Source organism: Nycticebus coucang, chromosome 10 (assembly GCF_027406575.1).
Source record: "Nycticebus coucang isolate mNycCou1 chromosome 10, mNycCou1.pri, whole genome shotgun sequence".
Classification (NCBI taxonomy): Eukaryota; Metazoa; Chordata; class Mammalia; order Primates; family Lorisidae; genus Nycticebus; species Nycticebus coucang.
In genome coordinates this window covers 99892710-99909323 of record NC_069789.1, presented here as the reverse complement: position 1 = coordinate 99909323, position 16614 = coordinate 99892710, and the positions used below count along the sequence as shown (strand labels likewise).

At 44.2% G+C, this 16614-nt stretch overlaps 1 protein-coding gene across 1 annotated transcript; it reads right to left on the bottom strand.

The window, feature by feature from the left end:
* Positions 1-324: 324 nt before the first annotated feature.
* On the bottom strand, positions 325-6237 carry LOC128597716 (intelectin-2-like). The gene is made up of 8 exons (XM_053608293.1): positions 6174-6237; positions 4878-4988; positions 3491-3738; positions 3039-3197; positions 2504-2624; positions 1512-1615; positions 829-881; positions 325-450 (listed from the first exon to the last, which is right to left on the bottom strand). Exons 1-7 carry the CDS (start codon positions 6229-6231, stop codon positions 834-836), a joined length of 849 nt encoding a protein of 282 aa, XP_053464268.1. The 5' UTR covers positions 6232-6237; the 3' UTR covers positions 325-450; positions 829-833.
* Between the last annotated feature and the right edge of the window lie 10377 nt (positions 6238-16614).

Below are 16614 nucleotides of genomic sequence, written 5' to 3'. Positions count from 1 at the left end.
ACAACATCTGGCTATTTTTTAGCTGGCCCGGGCCAAGTTCAAATCCGCCAGCTCAGGTGTATGTAGCCAGAGCCCTTAACCACTGAGTTATGGGTGCTGAGCCCTCAAGTAGACATTCTTTTCAAAACTCCTGAAGTGCTTCACCACTGAAAGAAAAGAATTCACAGAAACACCAACACTTGAATCCATATGATTTATTCTCTTCTCCTCTGCCATTACCAATCTAGTTGGTAAGTTGTCCTTCATCCTTGGGATCCCCTGTTTGAAAGAAGAGTGCTGGGCCGAGCCCCAGCATGCTCAACGATAGAACAGGAGCACAGCTGCCTCCGTTATCTCCCGGCTATTGCTGCCACTAACATGAGCTCCGTATCCATCCCAGTCAAAGGCGGAGAAATCCCCGCACTGCCTGGGATTGTGTTCTGGGAAGAACCCTCCTCCACCGATGCAGTGCTGGGAAACAGGAGAGGAACAGAGATCTGCTGGTGAGGCCAATGACATCCTTACAGCCATGTCCTGTGGAGTCTTTGGTCATCAGACGCTCCACTGGCCTTGCTGATCTATTCCTCCATAGAAATCTCTACACCTTCATCTTTAGTGACCGCATTCTCTGTTCCTGACTTTCCTCCAACTTTTCTAAACATTCATTCTCAGATTCCCTGGATGGACTCTTCCTTTGGGAACTCTTTAAGTGCTGCTCCTCAGTAGAGGACGCATTTCCCTGTCCCATATAGACTGGCCATTTTGGCTTCAGTACCAGAAATTGACTATGACCCCAAATCTCCATCTCCTAGCCAGAGGTTTCCTGTGGTGAACACCTTGATATCCTACCTGGGTCAGCACACAGGAATTGCCAGCTCCAATCTGTTCATCATCCAGACACCCTAATTTGATAAATGACACTCATTCCTCCAAACTAAAATCATGAGTGTATTCTAGATTTCTTCTCTTCCCATCCTCTTTATTCATTTCATTTCAACTTAAAATTTTTGGAATTCATCAATACTCATTGTTTATCTCCACAGGAACATGACAGGATGGCCTGAGTGAGGTTTCTAGAAGGTGATGCCCAGGACTCCCCACTCCCACCCCCCACCACTGACCCCAACATGGTGTATAGCTGTGCAAGCCTCAGCCAGGGGTGGGAGGCCCAGTTTTTCCCTGGAAGCTGAACCTCAGGTGAAGAAAGACAAACACTTTGTGTTTCTCCAGGCATCTCAGCTCCTAAAGGCTCCCACAAAATGTTTCTGTATGGGAGCCTCACCCCAACTCCAGGCAACTGCATGTGTCATCCCCAAGGCTAATCACCCAGCAGCGGTTCTTTGGAAGCCTCATCCCTCCATGTTGGTACTCAAAGGTACAAGATGTTTATACCTGGATAAACGGTCCCAGAGCTCTCCCAACAATAAGCAAGGATATGCACACTCATACCACAGTTGCACCACACTCAACACACATACAGCACTCAGTAATACACTCAACATTATAGTCCCTTTGGTCCTACAAAGACTCACATGCTCACTGTTACATCCAGTGACCTTCACTCCGGCACACAAGGCGTTGGCTGCTCTCTGATTATTAAATACCCTGAACTGAACAAATCCTGCAGTGAATTCCACTGAAAACAAGAGATAGAAAGATGCATTAAGGAAGATGCTAGAAACAACCTTCTTAGGACAGCGCAGAATTTCTGTATATGAAAGATCTGGCTACAGTCCAAGTCTCCAGCCACCGCAGTTTGGCCCAGCACCTCTGTGACCAAAGGATGAGCATCCCGGTCCCAAACTTCACCAAGGGGGATGTCTTCTCATCCCAAGAACCAGGAGCTGGTCCTCAGGAGGGACCCTTCATCTGCCAGAGGCTTGTGCAGAGAAATTCAACTCTGCAGGAAGGACTCCTACCTGGGCACAGTTGCAGCAATTAGGAAACACATCCACTCTGTTCCTGTTTAAATTTTTCTTATTCTTCTTTATTTTAAAATCTTACCTCCCAAATGTAAATGATAACACCTTTAAATTTTACAGGATAAGCTCAGCATCTGTGGTAGACTTTATGTTGCCAACTTTAGATTCCCACAAAATAGGTATTCCCACAACAACAACAAAAAAAATATGTTACCATCTCACTATCTGGTTGGATGTTCTTCCCTGTGCACACGAGACTGGCCTGGTCCTTACCACTCTCTGAGGCCTCACTGTGGGTTCTCAGGAGTAAAGAGTCTGGAGCCAGATTTTCTCAGTCCAGTGCCTGTTCCCTCATATGTGTGCCTGTGACCTCAGCAGGCTGCTGACCCTCTCAGAGCTTCAGGTTCCTAAACTGAGGTTGATGGTGGCTCAGACCCAAAGACAGGCCACAGACTATAAGGAGCAGCACAGGGAACATCCACACAGGAGAACCAGGCTGTGATTGGTGATAAATGACTTCATTTGACAGGACTGAATGCAATCAATCCAATCATAACTGAAACTCCTCTCAGTGAGAGATCAGAGGAGGATTAAAGACTCACACTGGCCAAGAGGTGAGTAATAAGATGCTGTTTTCTTGGCATCACCAAAATCATAGACCACAGGGATGGCTGGGCCATTGTCAGTCCAACACTTTCCTGCTCCATATTTCACTGGGTATTTCTACAAGGAACAAAAAAAGTCATTGAGCAAGGACAGTAGCTTTGTCCTAACCAGCATTTTGATCTGGAGCTGCTGCCATTCATTGAGGGGAAACAGTGCTTTCTCGGCTGCTGAGATTATTTCAAAACCAGTCAAAATCAGAATCTTTCCCTTTTGCTGCTGCTTGTCACTGGGAAGCTGTGCTCCACCCGCAGCCCAGACCACTTCATAGTCATTCTCCCAACTGTGGTTTTCCCCAGGTCTTTTCTCTATCCTGGCTCAGAGTTCCAGAAAGCAGCAGGACAGAAGCCATCAGCAAATCAAGGTGAGGAGAACATGGCAGACAGGCCCCATGAGAGACAGTCTCCCTACCCACCTCACACACTTGCTTCTCTGCTCACCATGGCAACCAGCCCAGCCAGCAGCCCTGTGTACCTGGTAGAGGCCAAACAGATTGTGTCCTAGTCTCTGGAAGAAGCCAGTTTCAGTGTGGTACCTCAGCAGGGAGCTGTTCCTCCAGTATTCCAGGGGGGACTTGTTAGGCACATGCCATATGCCCAGGTCCTTGGCCTGGATGTCGTAGTAGCCAGGGTTCTGCAAAGCCATAGACACTGAGCCTCACGAGGGCAGGAGGCCCATGAGGCAAAGTTTCTGGGTTCCAGGGGGGCAGGTAACCATCTGTGCTCAGACAACCCACTTCTAACAGATTATGACTCCCCACCATTCAGGTACCTACCTTCCCTATGGGGAGGAAGCTATGTGAAGACAACTATCTTTCTTCTCCAGCCCTATCTCCACGTCCCCACCTTCACACCCTCTGTCTTTCACCTGTGCCCAGCCACACTCAACCACTCACCCTTTCCTGGTGGTGGGGAAGTGGCACCAACCTTGTAGTCATCACTTGTGGCCGCCTCTGCAGACCCAAAGGTATTGTAATTGGCCCAGTTGTCATCCCCCTCTGGGTAGTCTGCTCTGCTGCCCTGCTGACTGGACCAGCGATCACCCACTGTGCACTTCCCAGCCATGTTGTTCTCGTGCACACTGGCCACCAGGGTCCAGCCACCACCCACAGTGGTCATGTCACAGAAGGTCTGGTAGATGACACCATTCTTGGTGCGCAGGAAATACAGGCCATCTGTAGAGAGAAGCAGCCAGAGCCTCCCTGTATGAAGGCTCATGGGCCATCTCAGCCCCACGACCAGAGTCCCTCCGAAGTATATTCTGAAGCCTGCCACACATACACATTCATTGCAAGATGATTCTCCATGTGTCTTGTGCTTCTGCTTTTTTCCACACTATGCTTTCTGAGTTTGCAGAGCAAATAGCCTTACAACAGAGAGATGATGTCACCCCCTGGACTGGGCCTCCTTCTGGCCAAGAGAGGCCATAAATCAGCACACACCACAACTGATGCTCCAGGTCTTTTCTCACCCATCTCACTGTCTTTCATGAATCTGTCATGAGACAGTTATTGTGACAAGGTATCATTGCCTCCCAGGTTCTGATGCGGTAGGGATGAGAATTTCTGCCTCCCTTACCCCACCCCTGATGGAGTATGGGCTATAAAACTGCACAGCTGCAGCATAGCGACTCCTCAGCAGCAGGGCACCATGACCCAGGTGCACTGTCATCTGGTCTCTTTATCCCTCTGCCATCCTATGGGAGATGCAAGAACCTGATCTAGATTTTGCTATTTACATGGGTAATAAACTAACTCTAAAATGAACTTGTTCTTTCTTTGACAACCAAATTTGTTAGCCTACCTGACAAACCTGCTAGGTGTGCAGATGTCACCAAGCCCAGCACAAGAAAATGCTGGTGCCTATTGCTGTTTCTGAGATTAATAAAGTCCTTGGTCTTTGGCTGAACAGTCTCACATTTTCTGTCAGCTCTGTGAACCAGCAACAGGCTGACTCATTAGCCTTAAAGCAGAGACAAATCTTAGACCCATCACATTCTTGTTCCCACCTCTGTCACCAAAAACAGTACATTCTCCTGGGTTTAGAATAGTGGTTCTCAACCTTCCTCATGCAGCAATGTATTTTCATTGTTAAAAAGGGGTCACGACCCACAGGTTGAGAACCACTGGTTTAGAAGATTATGTCATTGAGGTGGGACACAAAAGCCTCAAAATTCCCGCTGAAAACCTCCTTGTTCAGAAGCTGGGGCCATAACAGACCCCATGGGGAGACATCTGTCTTATTTCCATGACTGGGCTCTCCCAAGCTAAAAAGTGGCTTCAAGGAGAGAACTCGGAGTAAGTTCATTACTCACCATCTCCTCTATGGCACCTTTCTTTGATTTCCTTGCAGCTTCTAGGCAGGGAAGAAAAGGAAGAGGTGCAGGGTTCTTTCTCCCAGGGCATCTCAGAGGAACTGGCCACTTCTAGAGGATGTGGACATGATTCTCATTAACATTCTGGCATCACTAAGGTCATTTTCCCCAGCAGCAGTCCCCAGCCCTTCCTAGAATCAGCTCATCACTACATTCTAAAGCCCCAGGAGGTCAGGGACCCTTTGTGCTAAGACCATCTGGTCTGGCAGCTACCCAGGCTGAGCACTGGGAATCTGCCACCCAACTAACTTGAATTAAATCCCTACCATGTGAACTACATAAACCCTGGGCAGTCAGAGGCAATTTGATACATTCCTTCCAGAGATTACATTCCAGAGGGAGAGCACATAGAAAGGGACCCAACTGAACTTGGATGGGAGAAGCCCATGTGTGGGGGCCAGGACTAGGGAAGGGACCAGATGTAACTCCAAGCAGGTTGATTCTGATAGGACAAAGAAAATGGGGATATAAGAGGGGAGAAAATAGTCCAGGAACAAACAGAAGAAAGCACAGGAGGTGACCTGAGCAGACAGCAGATCCAAGACCAATCTGCCCAAAACTGTGGCTGGAACATGTACTGCAACCCGGGGAGGGTGAGAACTAAAACCAAGAAACTAACAGAAACTGGCAGACGAAGGGCCATGAGTGTTAGTGTGAAAGTCTAGAAACTATTCTGAAAGCTGGCAAAGGCAGGGAAACTTGTATTTCAGATTAGAGGACTCAAGATCCCAGACAACCCCTATGACAGAGCTTCCTGCAGCAGACACTGAACATCTCTGATCTTTTGCCTTCAACAAATTAAAAGAAATAGTAGGACCCAATAACAATTTGAAAAATCACTATTATGCCTATTGGTGAATGGAATTGTGAGGATGGCCATGGCAGAAGGATGTACCCTGGTCACAGCACTGACCAACCAGCTCCCTCTGGAGATCCAGAGACCAAGACCACAGGAGCAGCAAGAGTGGCTGGGAGGGGACACAGTCCTTACTCTCTCAGCCCTGAACCCTTCAGAGACAAAAGGCACAAAACGGGGTCCCAAGACAGGCCCCGACTACCATCCTGACTGCTGCAGACCAGACCCCAAGAGAGGCTGAAAACAGCACCCATCTCACGTTAGCTGCCCAGAGTGAGTTCTGTGCCTTTCCAGGAGTCAGAATCCAGCCTAGCTCCACTCCCCCAGGACCCTGCCCTCCAGAAAGGCCAAAGAACCAGGGGCTCCTATTGGAGGTTTACCTGCTCTGCACCTATTGGTGGCCACGGAGAGGAACAGCAGGAAGCAGAGTCTAGTCATTGTCCTCTAAGGGGAGGCAAGATGCACAAGGTCACTGCCTGACCACCCTTTGTCTTCTTCCCATCTTCACTCCCTGACCTTTCTGAGTCAGGAAACCACAATGGAAAGTGATTGGGCTTCTCAGCATTCTGGAACCTCTTGGAATATCCCCCGCCCCATTCCACCCTCCAAATACCCAAGGGACCACAAGCTCCTTTCCCTGAAACTCTCCATTCCAGAGCCTACGACCAGACTTGAGCGGGCATCACTGCACCCCACACATGGATCTAGTCTCAGCCTCAGAAATCCCTTCCTTACTCGCACAGACAGCTCCCTCCTTCCTTCCTCAGGGATGCCAGGGGCTAGAAGTGCCCTTCCAGGGGGGAAACTCACAGCTCCCCAAGCAGAGGATCCTGAAACCAGCCCAGCACTTATGGGGAGAGACCTTTATGGGCAGAGCCCAATCACACAAGCCCCGCCCACCTCAGCCCCGCCCAGCCCAGGCTGCTGCCCCTTCCCCTGAAGGGCTTTGTTTGAGGGAACCTGAGCCCTGGCCTCTGGGATTGAGAAGGGATGCGTGACTGGCTGGAGGGGCAAGGGCTGTGTTCTTGGTCACACAAGTGACCCTCACCACTCGAAGAAGGGACTTCTGCCTTGTCAGGGCACCCTATATACACTGTAACTGTGTGATATCAGATTGGTGGGTAGGTCCCACCTCGCAGCCCTCCCCCAACCCCACTCCACCAGAAGCTCCAGTACCCTGAGCACAGCTGTCAAAACACCATCCTTCATGTCCCTCCTTAAACTTTTCTGTAAAGCCTTCAGTGACAATGGCTGCAGACAAAGCTGATGGCTTTTTCCTTTGTACCACTACTGAATCGTCTCCTAACACTAATTATTGCATTTTTAAAATGCAATTTCTTGTTTTATTAATTTGTTTAGAAATAACTAAAAACTGACAAATTGTTGCCAAAGCAAAGATACTAGTAGAAAACCACACACATAGATTCAACTGTTGTGTGGCGCCTGTGGCTCAAAGGAGTAGGGCGCCGGCCCCATATGCCAGAGGTGGCAGCTTCAAACCCAGCCCGGCCAAAAACTGCAAAAAAAAAAAAAAAAATTAAAAAGATTCAAACGTTGTTGTTCTTGTTTTAAGATAGTCTCACTCTGCTGACCAGGCCTGCTGGGACTACAGGCACCTGACACAATTTTTTTCTAATTTTTCTATTTTCAGTAGAAACAGGGATGGCTAATGCTTAAGCTGATCTTGAACTCTTGAGCTCAAGGTAGTCTCTCGAATTGGCCTCCCAGGTTGTAGGATTATACAGCTAATTTTTCTATTTTCAGTAGAAACAGGGATGGCTCTTGCTTAAGCTGATCTTGAACTCTTGAGCTCAAGGTAGTCTCTCGAATTGGCCTCCCAGGTTGTAGGATTATAGCCTAGATTCAACAATTGTTAAAATTTTATCACATGGCTTGGCGCCTGTGGCTCAAGCGGCTAAGGCGCCAACCACATACACCTGAGGTGGCAAGTTAGCATCCAGTGCCGGCCCACCAAACAACAATGACCGCTGCAACCAAAAAATAGCTGGGCAGTGTGGTAGGCGCCTGTAGTTCCAGCTACTTGGGAGGAGGAGGCAGGAGAATCACTTGAGCCCAGGAGTTGGAGGTTGCTGTGAGCTGTGATGCAACAGCACTCTACCCAGGGCGACAGCTTGAGGCTCAGTCTCAAAAAAAAAAAACTTTTATCCCCGTTCCTTTACCATTTATGTTCTCTCTATATATACACACACATCCACACACTTTTTTTCTCCTTTTTTCTGAACAATTGGAGGGTCATATATCATGGGACTTTATCTTCAGATAAGTGTGTGTTTTCTAATGATAGGAATATTCTCATGTATAGCCACAGTACAATTAACGATTTCATATCATTAACTCCTTTTTTGTTGTTTTTTTGTTGTTTCGTTGGTTTTTTGTTGTTTGTTGTTTTTATTTTGTTGTTTGTTTTTTGAGACAGAGTCTCACTATGTTGCCCTGTGCTTTGGCATCACAGCTCACAGCAACCTCAAACTGTTGGGCTTAAGCAATTCTCTTGCCTCAGCCTCCCAAGTAGCTGGGACTACAGGAGCCTGCCACAACGCCTGGCTATATTTTTGTTGCAGTTGTTTAGTTGGCCAGGGCCGGGTTTGAACCCTCAGGGTATGTGGCTGGTGCTGTAACTACTGTGCTATAGGCACTGAGCCATCCTTTTTGTTTGTTTGTTTTTTGAGCCAAGGTCTTGCTCTGTTACACAGGCTGGAGTACAATGTTGTCATCAGGGCTCACTACAGCCCCAAACCCCTGGCCTCAAGCAACCCTCCTGCTTGAGCCTCCCTAAGGGCTAGGATAACGTAACTGATCACTCCCCAGAGAGGTCATGCTGAGTTGACATTAATGCACAGAAATTTCTCTAGCTTTGGTTCTGGAGCAAGATGGGAGCCAAGTAACAGCTTCTGTGCAACGGGGTGCAGTGAGATTGGAGAGAGAAGACTCCAGGCATCTCTAGCTGGTGGGATCTGCCCAGAAACTTCCCTTTGGTGACACAGGGAGTCAGCAAGAAATTTCTGGCTCCTTCCCAGAAGGAGGACAAAAGCGGTGGAGAACTGGCAAGTGGTAGGTGCGTTTGTTTGGAGACTGCCCTCAGGTGTAATCATAGCAACAGCAAGACTGCAAAGCAGGAAAAGCCTTACCTGTAGGTTGTTTTGGGTTTTTTGGACTTGGACACTCAATTGAACTACCTTAGGAGATCTTGGGTGCGTGTGCGGATGACTTTGGGCATTGTCTGGGGCCCCCACTAGCCACTGAGCAGGAAAGGAACTAATATCGTTCAGCTGTAACCTGCCCACACAGCCACTGTGGGGCAGCTCCCCCTGCGGTTGTAGTGCGGGGATGGCCGGGAGACCTTGGGCCAGTAACCTAGTGACTGAGCTGCCCAAAGGCCAAGACTGAGACCCTGGGGAAGAGCAGAGATCTAAGTGTTTGGCAGATTACAGCCTTGGCACTCAGGGGCATGGAGTGAGACTGGTTTTGGCTCACTGGATAAGTGGGTAGCCATGCCAGGAGAGATACCAGCCATATGTGCTTTCCTTGGAAAGCTTCTGCTTAGCCAAGGTTCACAGTTTGGAGTGTCTTTTAAGCAGGTTGAGGAGACATTTGGGCTCCCAAGCCTGTAGGGTCTGAGAAATCAGCAGAGGCCTCCAGTCTCCATCTAGTACAGCTGTATCAACATTGCAATTAACATCTCATATCTCAGGTGATCACCTGTTGCCCAGACAATATGCAGCAAGATATAAATACTGTTTTGATTTTTTGGTTTGGGGGGTTTTGTTTTTTGGATTTTTTTTTCTTAATTTCAACATTTTTCTTCCACATTTTTCTTTTTTCCTGTTTTTCTTTTTTTCTCTTTTTTCTTCACTATTTTAGTTTAAATACAATCTTCCATTTTTGCCTTCTTTAACAATTAGACATTCATTTTTGCTAGTGTTTCTGCCCATATTATTTTCTTTTTCCCCCCAATTTTATCCCATAAGGGTTTTTGTTTGTTTGTCTCAGTTTGATTTATAGTATTTTTGTCTTTCCTCTCTACCTGGTGGAGCTTTGTCTGATCAGACTGGCAAAGAGTTGCTGACCTCAAGGGAACCACCCAACCCAGCACCGCCAGAGGTTGGGGGTTTTTAAGGTGGGTCAAAGTACCCTACTATACACTTATATTATTCCTGTCTCCTTCTTTCGATGCCTTTCTTCTTTTTGTCAATATTTCCTTTACTCACCCCCTCTTCTTTCTCTTTTTTCTTTCTTTTTTAAATCTTTTTTCCCTTCTTGCTCTTCAATCTTCTCATCCTTCTGGTCCCATACCAAAAGGACTCATTAAAACTTTAGGTCAGAGGCATGGTAACGTAAAGAGCAAGAGGAAGTGAAAGGAAAATTAAGGCAAGGAAACAGATACAAGAAAACACTCATGAAGAAGAATCAATGGAAAAATCCTGGAAATATGAAACACCAGTCCAGAGCAACCCCTTCAAGGGACCATGAGGTAGCTACAGCAGAAGATTCCACCTATAAAGAAATGTTAGAAATGACAGAAGTGGGATTTAAAATACAGATGATGAAAACAATGAAGGAAATTTCTGAGAAAGTGGAAAACAACCAAAAAACAATGAAGGAAATTGCTGAGAAAGTGGAAAATAACCAAAAGGAAATCCAAAAACAGAATCAAATAAGAGATGAATGATATGAAGAATATAGGAAGGATGTAACAGAGCTGAAGGAACTGAAGCAGTCAATTAGGGAACTTAAAGATGCTATAGAAAGTATCAACGACAGATTAGATCATGCAGAAGAAAGAATCTCAGGTAGAGGATAAAGCTCTCAAGATAACTCACATAGTTAAAGAGGCAGAAAAGAAGAGAGAGAAAGCAGAACGTTCACTGACACAATTATGGGACTTTATGAAGTGTTCAAACATATGAGTTACAGGTATCCCAGAAGGGGAAGAAGAATGACCCAGAGGAATGGAAGCCATTCTAGAGAATATTATAAATGAAAATTTCCCAAATATCACCAAAGATTCTGACACACCCCTTTCAGAGGGATATCAGTCCCCTTGTAGCCTCAACTCAAATAGAGCTTCTCCAAGACACATTGTGATGAATCTATCTAAAGTCAAGACAAAAGAAAAGATTTTGCAAGCTGTCAGGAGTAAGCACAAACTGACCTACAAGGGCAAATCTATCAGGATGACTGCAGACTTCTCTAATGAAACTTTTCAAGCCAGAAGACAATGATCGTCTACTTTTAATCTACTTAAACAGAACAATTTCCAGCCCAGAATTCTATATCCTGCTAAGCTAAGCTTTAAAATTGATGGAGAAATCAATTCTTTTGCTGATATGCAAAAATTGAGGAAATTTGCCACAACAAGACCAGCTTTACAGGAAGTATTTCAACCTGCTTTACACACTGACCATCACAATGGACATTCAGCAAAGTAAACACCCAGAAATTAAAGGAGAGAACCTAGCTTCCACAATGATGCAAAAGACAAAACTAAGCAATGGACTTTCACAAAATAAGATTACTAGAACACTACCATACTTACCAATTATCTCAATAAATGTCAATGGCTTGAATTCCCCCCTGAAGAGGCATAGACTGGCTTATTGGATTAAAAAACACAAGCCATCTATTTGCTGTCTGCAGGAAACACACCTCACATCAAAAGACAAATCAAATTAAAACTCAGAGTTAAGAGTTGGAAGTCAATTTTTCAGGCAAACTGAATTCAGAAGAAAAGAGCGGTTGCAATCTTATTTTCAGATACATGTGGATTTAAAGCAACTAAAGTCAAAAACGACAATGATGGTCACTTCATACTGGTCAAGGGAAAAAGACAACAAGAAGACATTTCAATTCTATATATTTATGCACCCATTTTAAATGCTCCTAGATTCTTGAAACAGACTTTGCTTAGTCTGAGCAATATGATATCAGGGGACTTTAACACCCCTCTCTCAGAGCTGGACAGATCCTCTAAACAGAAATTAAACAAAGATAGATGGATGACTAGCAAACATATGAGAAAATGCTTATCATCCCTAATTATTAGAGAAATGCAAATTAAAACCACCCTAAGATATCATCTAACCCCAGCAATAATGGCCCATATCACAAAATCTTAAAACTGCAGATGCTGAATAGCCGGGTGTTGTGGCGGGCGCCTGTAGTCCCAGCTACTCGGGAGGCTGAGGCAGGAGAATCGCTTAAGCCCAGGAGTTAGAGGTTGCTGTGAGCTGTGTGAGGCCACGGCACTCTACCGAGGGCCATAAAGTGAGACCCTGTCTCTACAAAAAAAAAAAAAAAAAAAACTGCAGATGCTTGCACAGATGTGGAGAGAAAGGAACACTTTTACACTGTTGGTGAGACTGCAAACTAATACAACCTTGTTGGAAGGAAGTATGGAGAAACCTCAAAGAACTCAAGCTAGACCTCCCATTTGATCCTGCAATCCCATTACTGCACATCTCTCCAGAAGGAAAAAAAAAACCTTTTATTACAAAGATACTTATACTAGGCTGTTTACAGCAGCCCAATTTACAATTGTTAAAATGTGGAAACATCCTAAATGTCTCTCAACCCAACCCAGGAATGTATACCATGGAATAGTATTCAGCCATTTTTTTAAAAATGGAAATTTTTGCAGCATTTGTATTAACCCGGATGGAGGTGGAACACATTATTCTTAGTGAAGCATCACAGGAATGGAGAAGCATGAATCCTATGTATTCAACTTTGATATGGGGACAATTATTGACAGGGTGGGGGTGAGGGGACGGGGAGAGCAAACAGAGAAGGAGGGAGGGGAGGAAAAGGGAAACAAAAGAAAAGAAAATAGTGACTAATTCTCACGTAAATTAGATTTAATTTTGACCAAAGTACATTATTTGAACAATAATTTTTAATTCAACTTATTAATATGTTGTTTAGGATATTGCATCCTCATTTATAAGTGAAGTATGTTTGTAATTTCCCTTTAAAATAACTTATTTTTTCCAATTTTAATATCAGGTATATCCAAATGAAGTAGAATAATTTTGAAGTATTTCTTCTTTTTCTATTGTCTATAAGATTTGGTATGATCTGTTTTTGAAATTATCTTCTATTTTTATTTATAAATATTCTCTATATTTTGAGACTTTGGAGGAAAAAAAATGAAGGTAACTGATGACTCCATACTGAACCTCAGAGTCAAAGCATTCTGTGATACACATACTTTTATCTGACAATGTAAATGTCACTTTTGTTTGCATTATATTATTATTGCTCAATATTTCGTTGCAGCAATCATCTGATTTCTTTTCTGATTGTATTTATCTTCGTTCGTTCTTTACATGATTTTTATTTCTAGTCCTTATCTTAAACATTGTTATTGTTATTAAATTTTAAGCCTCTTTAATTTTGTGAAGGCAAAAGGTGGAAACCAAATAAACACATGTACATGTATAGAGAAAATTTTAAAAATAAATAAATAAGAAAGAAAGAGGACTTAAAAAAAAATTCTCTAGCTTTCATCCCCTCCCATTGTAAGGAGACTTCCGGTACCTTGTGAAGTCCAGAATCCCCAGAGAAAGTCCTGTGTGTGCTAACAAACAAGATTGCACCATCTGCACACCCCTAAGCTCACCCTCAGTCCTTTCAGAACTGTCTGCAGCTGACCCTTGGCTAACCACTGGCATGCTGGACTCAGCATCCCTGCTACCCCTGATGCTGATCCAGGTGTCTGGGACAAACTGCTGATGCTCACATCATGGCTTCCTCTCACCCCCAGACCTCAGCACATTTCCCTGCCATCCAAGCCACGGCCTTGGTCAGCGCTGAAGAAGAGAAACGCCTCACTGCTGCTATGATGGACACACAGCAGGACTTGTCTCCAGCTGTGTCCTCACCTCCATGAAACTGCCCTTTCAGTGCCTCTTGCAGTTCTCTCACAGACACAGAGAGGAAGGAGTCTTAGGAGGTGAGAGTAGAGGACAAATCTAGAGGACACCCTGCTAAACTCTAGTTGACTTTTGTCTTAGAATCCTGAGGTTCTACTATCAGACGGTGTGAGTTCCTTCTCAGGAAACTTCTGAATCCTTCTACATGAGTGTTTACATAGGTATTTGCATAATACTTGTCTCTTCCTTCATGAGGACAGGGACCATGTGTGTAGTTGTCCACCACATCTCCAGAGCTACACAAACATAGTGAGTCCTTAGTATGCATTAGTTGAATGAAAGAAACTGACCCCAGGAGCTAATCTTGGTAGCTTATTCCTGTAGTCCCAGCTACTCAGGAGGTGGAGGCAGGAGGCTCACTTGAGCCCAGGAGTTCAAGACAAGCCTGGCAAAATAACCTGATCCTGTCTCTAAGAATAAAAATAAATGAAATAAAAAATAATTTTAAGACTCGGCGCCCATAGTACAGTGGTTACAGCGCCAGCCACATACAGCGAGGCTGGCAGGTTTGAACCCAGCCTGGGCCAGCTGAACAACAAGGACAACTGCAACAACAACAAATAAGCCAGATGTTGTGGATGGCGCCTATAGTTCCCCCAGCTACTCGGGAGGCTGAAGCAAGAGAATAGCTTAAGCCCAAGAGTTTGAGGTTGCTGTGAGCTGTGACGGCATAGCACTCTACTGAGGGCAATATAGTAAGGCTCTGTCTCAAAAAAGAAAAAAAAAAAGCATATGCAAATGCTCTCCCCTGACTCAAAATATTTATAGGAATATAATCACTAATAAAAAATAGTATGCCACAGAGGCGCCTGTGGCTCAGTGAGTAGGGTGCCAATGCCATACCGAGGGTGGCTGTTTCAAACCCAGCCCCGACCAAACTGCAACAACAACAACAACAACAAAAATACCTGGGCCTTGTGGCAGGCGCCTGTAGTCCCAGCTACTCAGGAGGCTGAGGCAAGAGAATCGTCTAAGCCCAAGAGTTGGGGTTGCTGTGAGCTGTGACGTCACAGCACTCTACCAAGGGCAACAAAGTGAGACTCTGTCTCTTAAAAAAAAAAAATAGTATGCCATGTTTCACCATCAAATATTCAATAAATGTCCCAGTGCACACAACAGCCTGGTGTTTACCAATGCTTTGGGAGAACAAAAGAAGACACGTGGTGGCGTGGTGGTGTGGTGGCCTGTTGGGGACAAAGCAAGCCAGACAAAAATGGTGGCAGCCACAGTCAGATAGATGATTAAGTAGGTGGGAACCCAGAAGCTGCAGAAATGTAGATCACACAGGAGAGACACAGGTCTCCCTGGGACTCCTGCATCCCACTGGGTAATGTACTGGTAGGTTTCCCACAGTACAGGGCTCCTGCTGTTCCACTGGAATGTCAAGGAAAATGTGGCTCTAAAAGGCTGGGAGAAAGAGGGCCTCATGTTTGAGTCACATATTTAGAAATACTTATTATCCACTTAGGACATTTATTTGCAAATTCTGGGATTTTTAAATTTCATTTTTAAATATCTGTGGACCAGGCAGAGTGACTCACACCTATAATCCTTGCCCTTTGGGAAGCTGAGGTTGGGGGATTACTTAAGGATAGTTCAAGACCAGCCTCTGCAACACAATGATACCCCTATCTCTACTAAAAATAAAAAAATTACCTGTTATTCTAGCACTCTGGGAGGCCAAGGCAGTTGGATTCCTTAAGCTCAGGAGTTTGTGACCTGCCTGAGCAAGAATGAGACCCTGTCTCAAAAAATAGCTGGGTGTTGTAGCGGGCACCTGTAGTCCTAGCTACTTGGGAGGCTGAAGGAGGAGTTTCCCTGGAACCTAGGAGTTCAAGGTTACACTGAGCTATTATGGGGCCACTGCCTTCTAGTCCAGGCAATATAGTGAGACTTTGTCTCTACAATAAATAAAAATAAATTATTTTAAAAATAAAATAATGATATTTTTTCAACTTACAAATTTCTCTTCTCAGCATTATTTATGCATTATCTTTTATCAGAATTAATACCTTCACTAGGCACTAAATCTATTCTAAATCAGGGTCATCTATTTTTGTACTAGTACTATGCTGCTTAAATTATTATAGGTTAAGGATATATTTTGATGCCCATATTCACACATACATATAAAATGTTTATTTAATATCTTATTCAATGTTTATATGCTATTTTCCCTGTATATTTATTTCAGACTAACTAAAAATCAAAGAAAAATCCTCTTTAGGCTACAATTCAAAGATAGCTCCTTAACTTCCAATTATTTATATACAGTATAAATAGAGAAACAGAAATTAAAACAGGTATAGCCTGGACTGTTCATTTACTTTCACAAAACTGCTGAGCATTTTACTGTGTTATTAAATATTCTTCAAAAACAAGATTTTTATTCACCAAATATTCTGTTACATAAACTTTTGATAATTCATTTAATGATCTCTTATTGTTAAACAGTTAAGCAATTTCTAAGTTTACATTATAATAAACACTGCACTAAACATTCTTATTTATCTGTCTTTGTTTACATCTATAATTATTTTCAGGCAATAAAGTTCTAGAAGTGTAACTTCTAGGTAAAATAGTATGAACACTTTGGAAGCTATCTATACTGCCTTCCTGAAAATTTGTGCCAATTTTTATTTCCACTAGTATGAATAAAAAGTTGATTCCTTACACCTTGGCCAATACCACTCTATCAACAAGGATTATATTTGGCTGCAAATAGTAGAAAATCTTATTGTAGCAGCTTAAACAGGTAAAAAGATTATTCATCACAGAACAAAAATGCCAGTAGTAGGTAATACAGGACTGGTATGAAACTCAACTGTGCCAAGAGGGTACTTGTTTGATCTTCCTGCTTCACCATCCT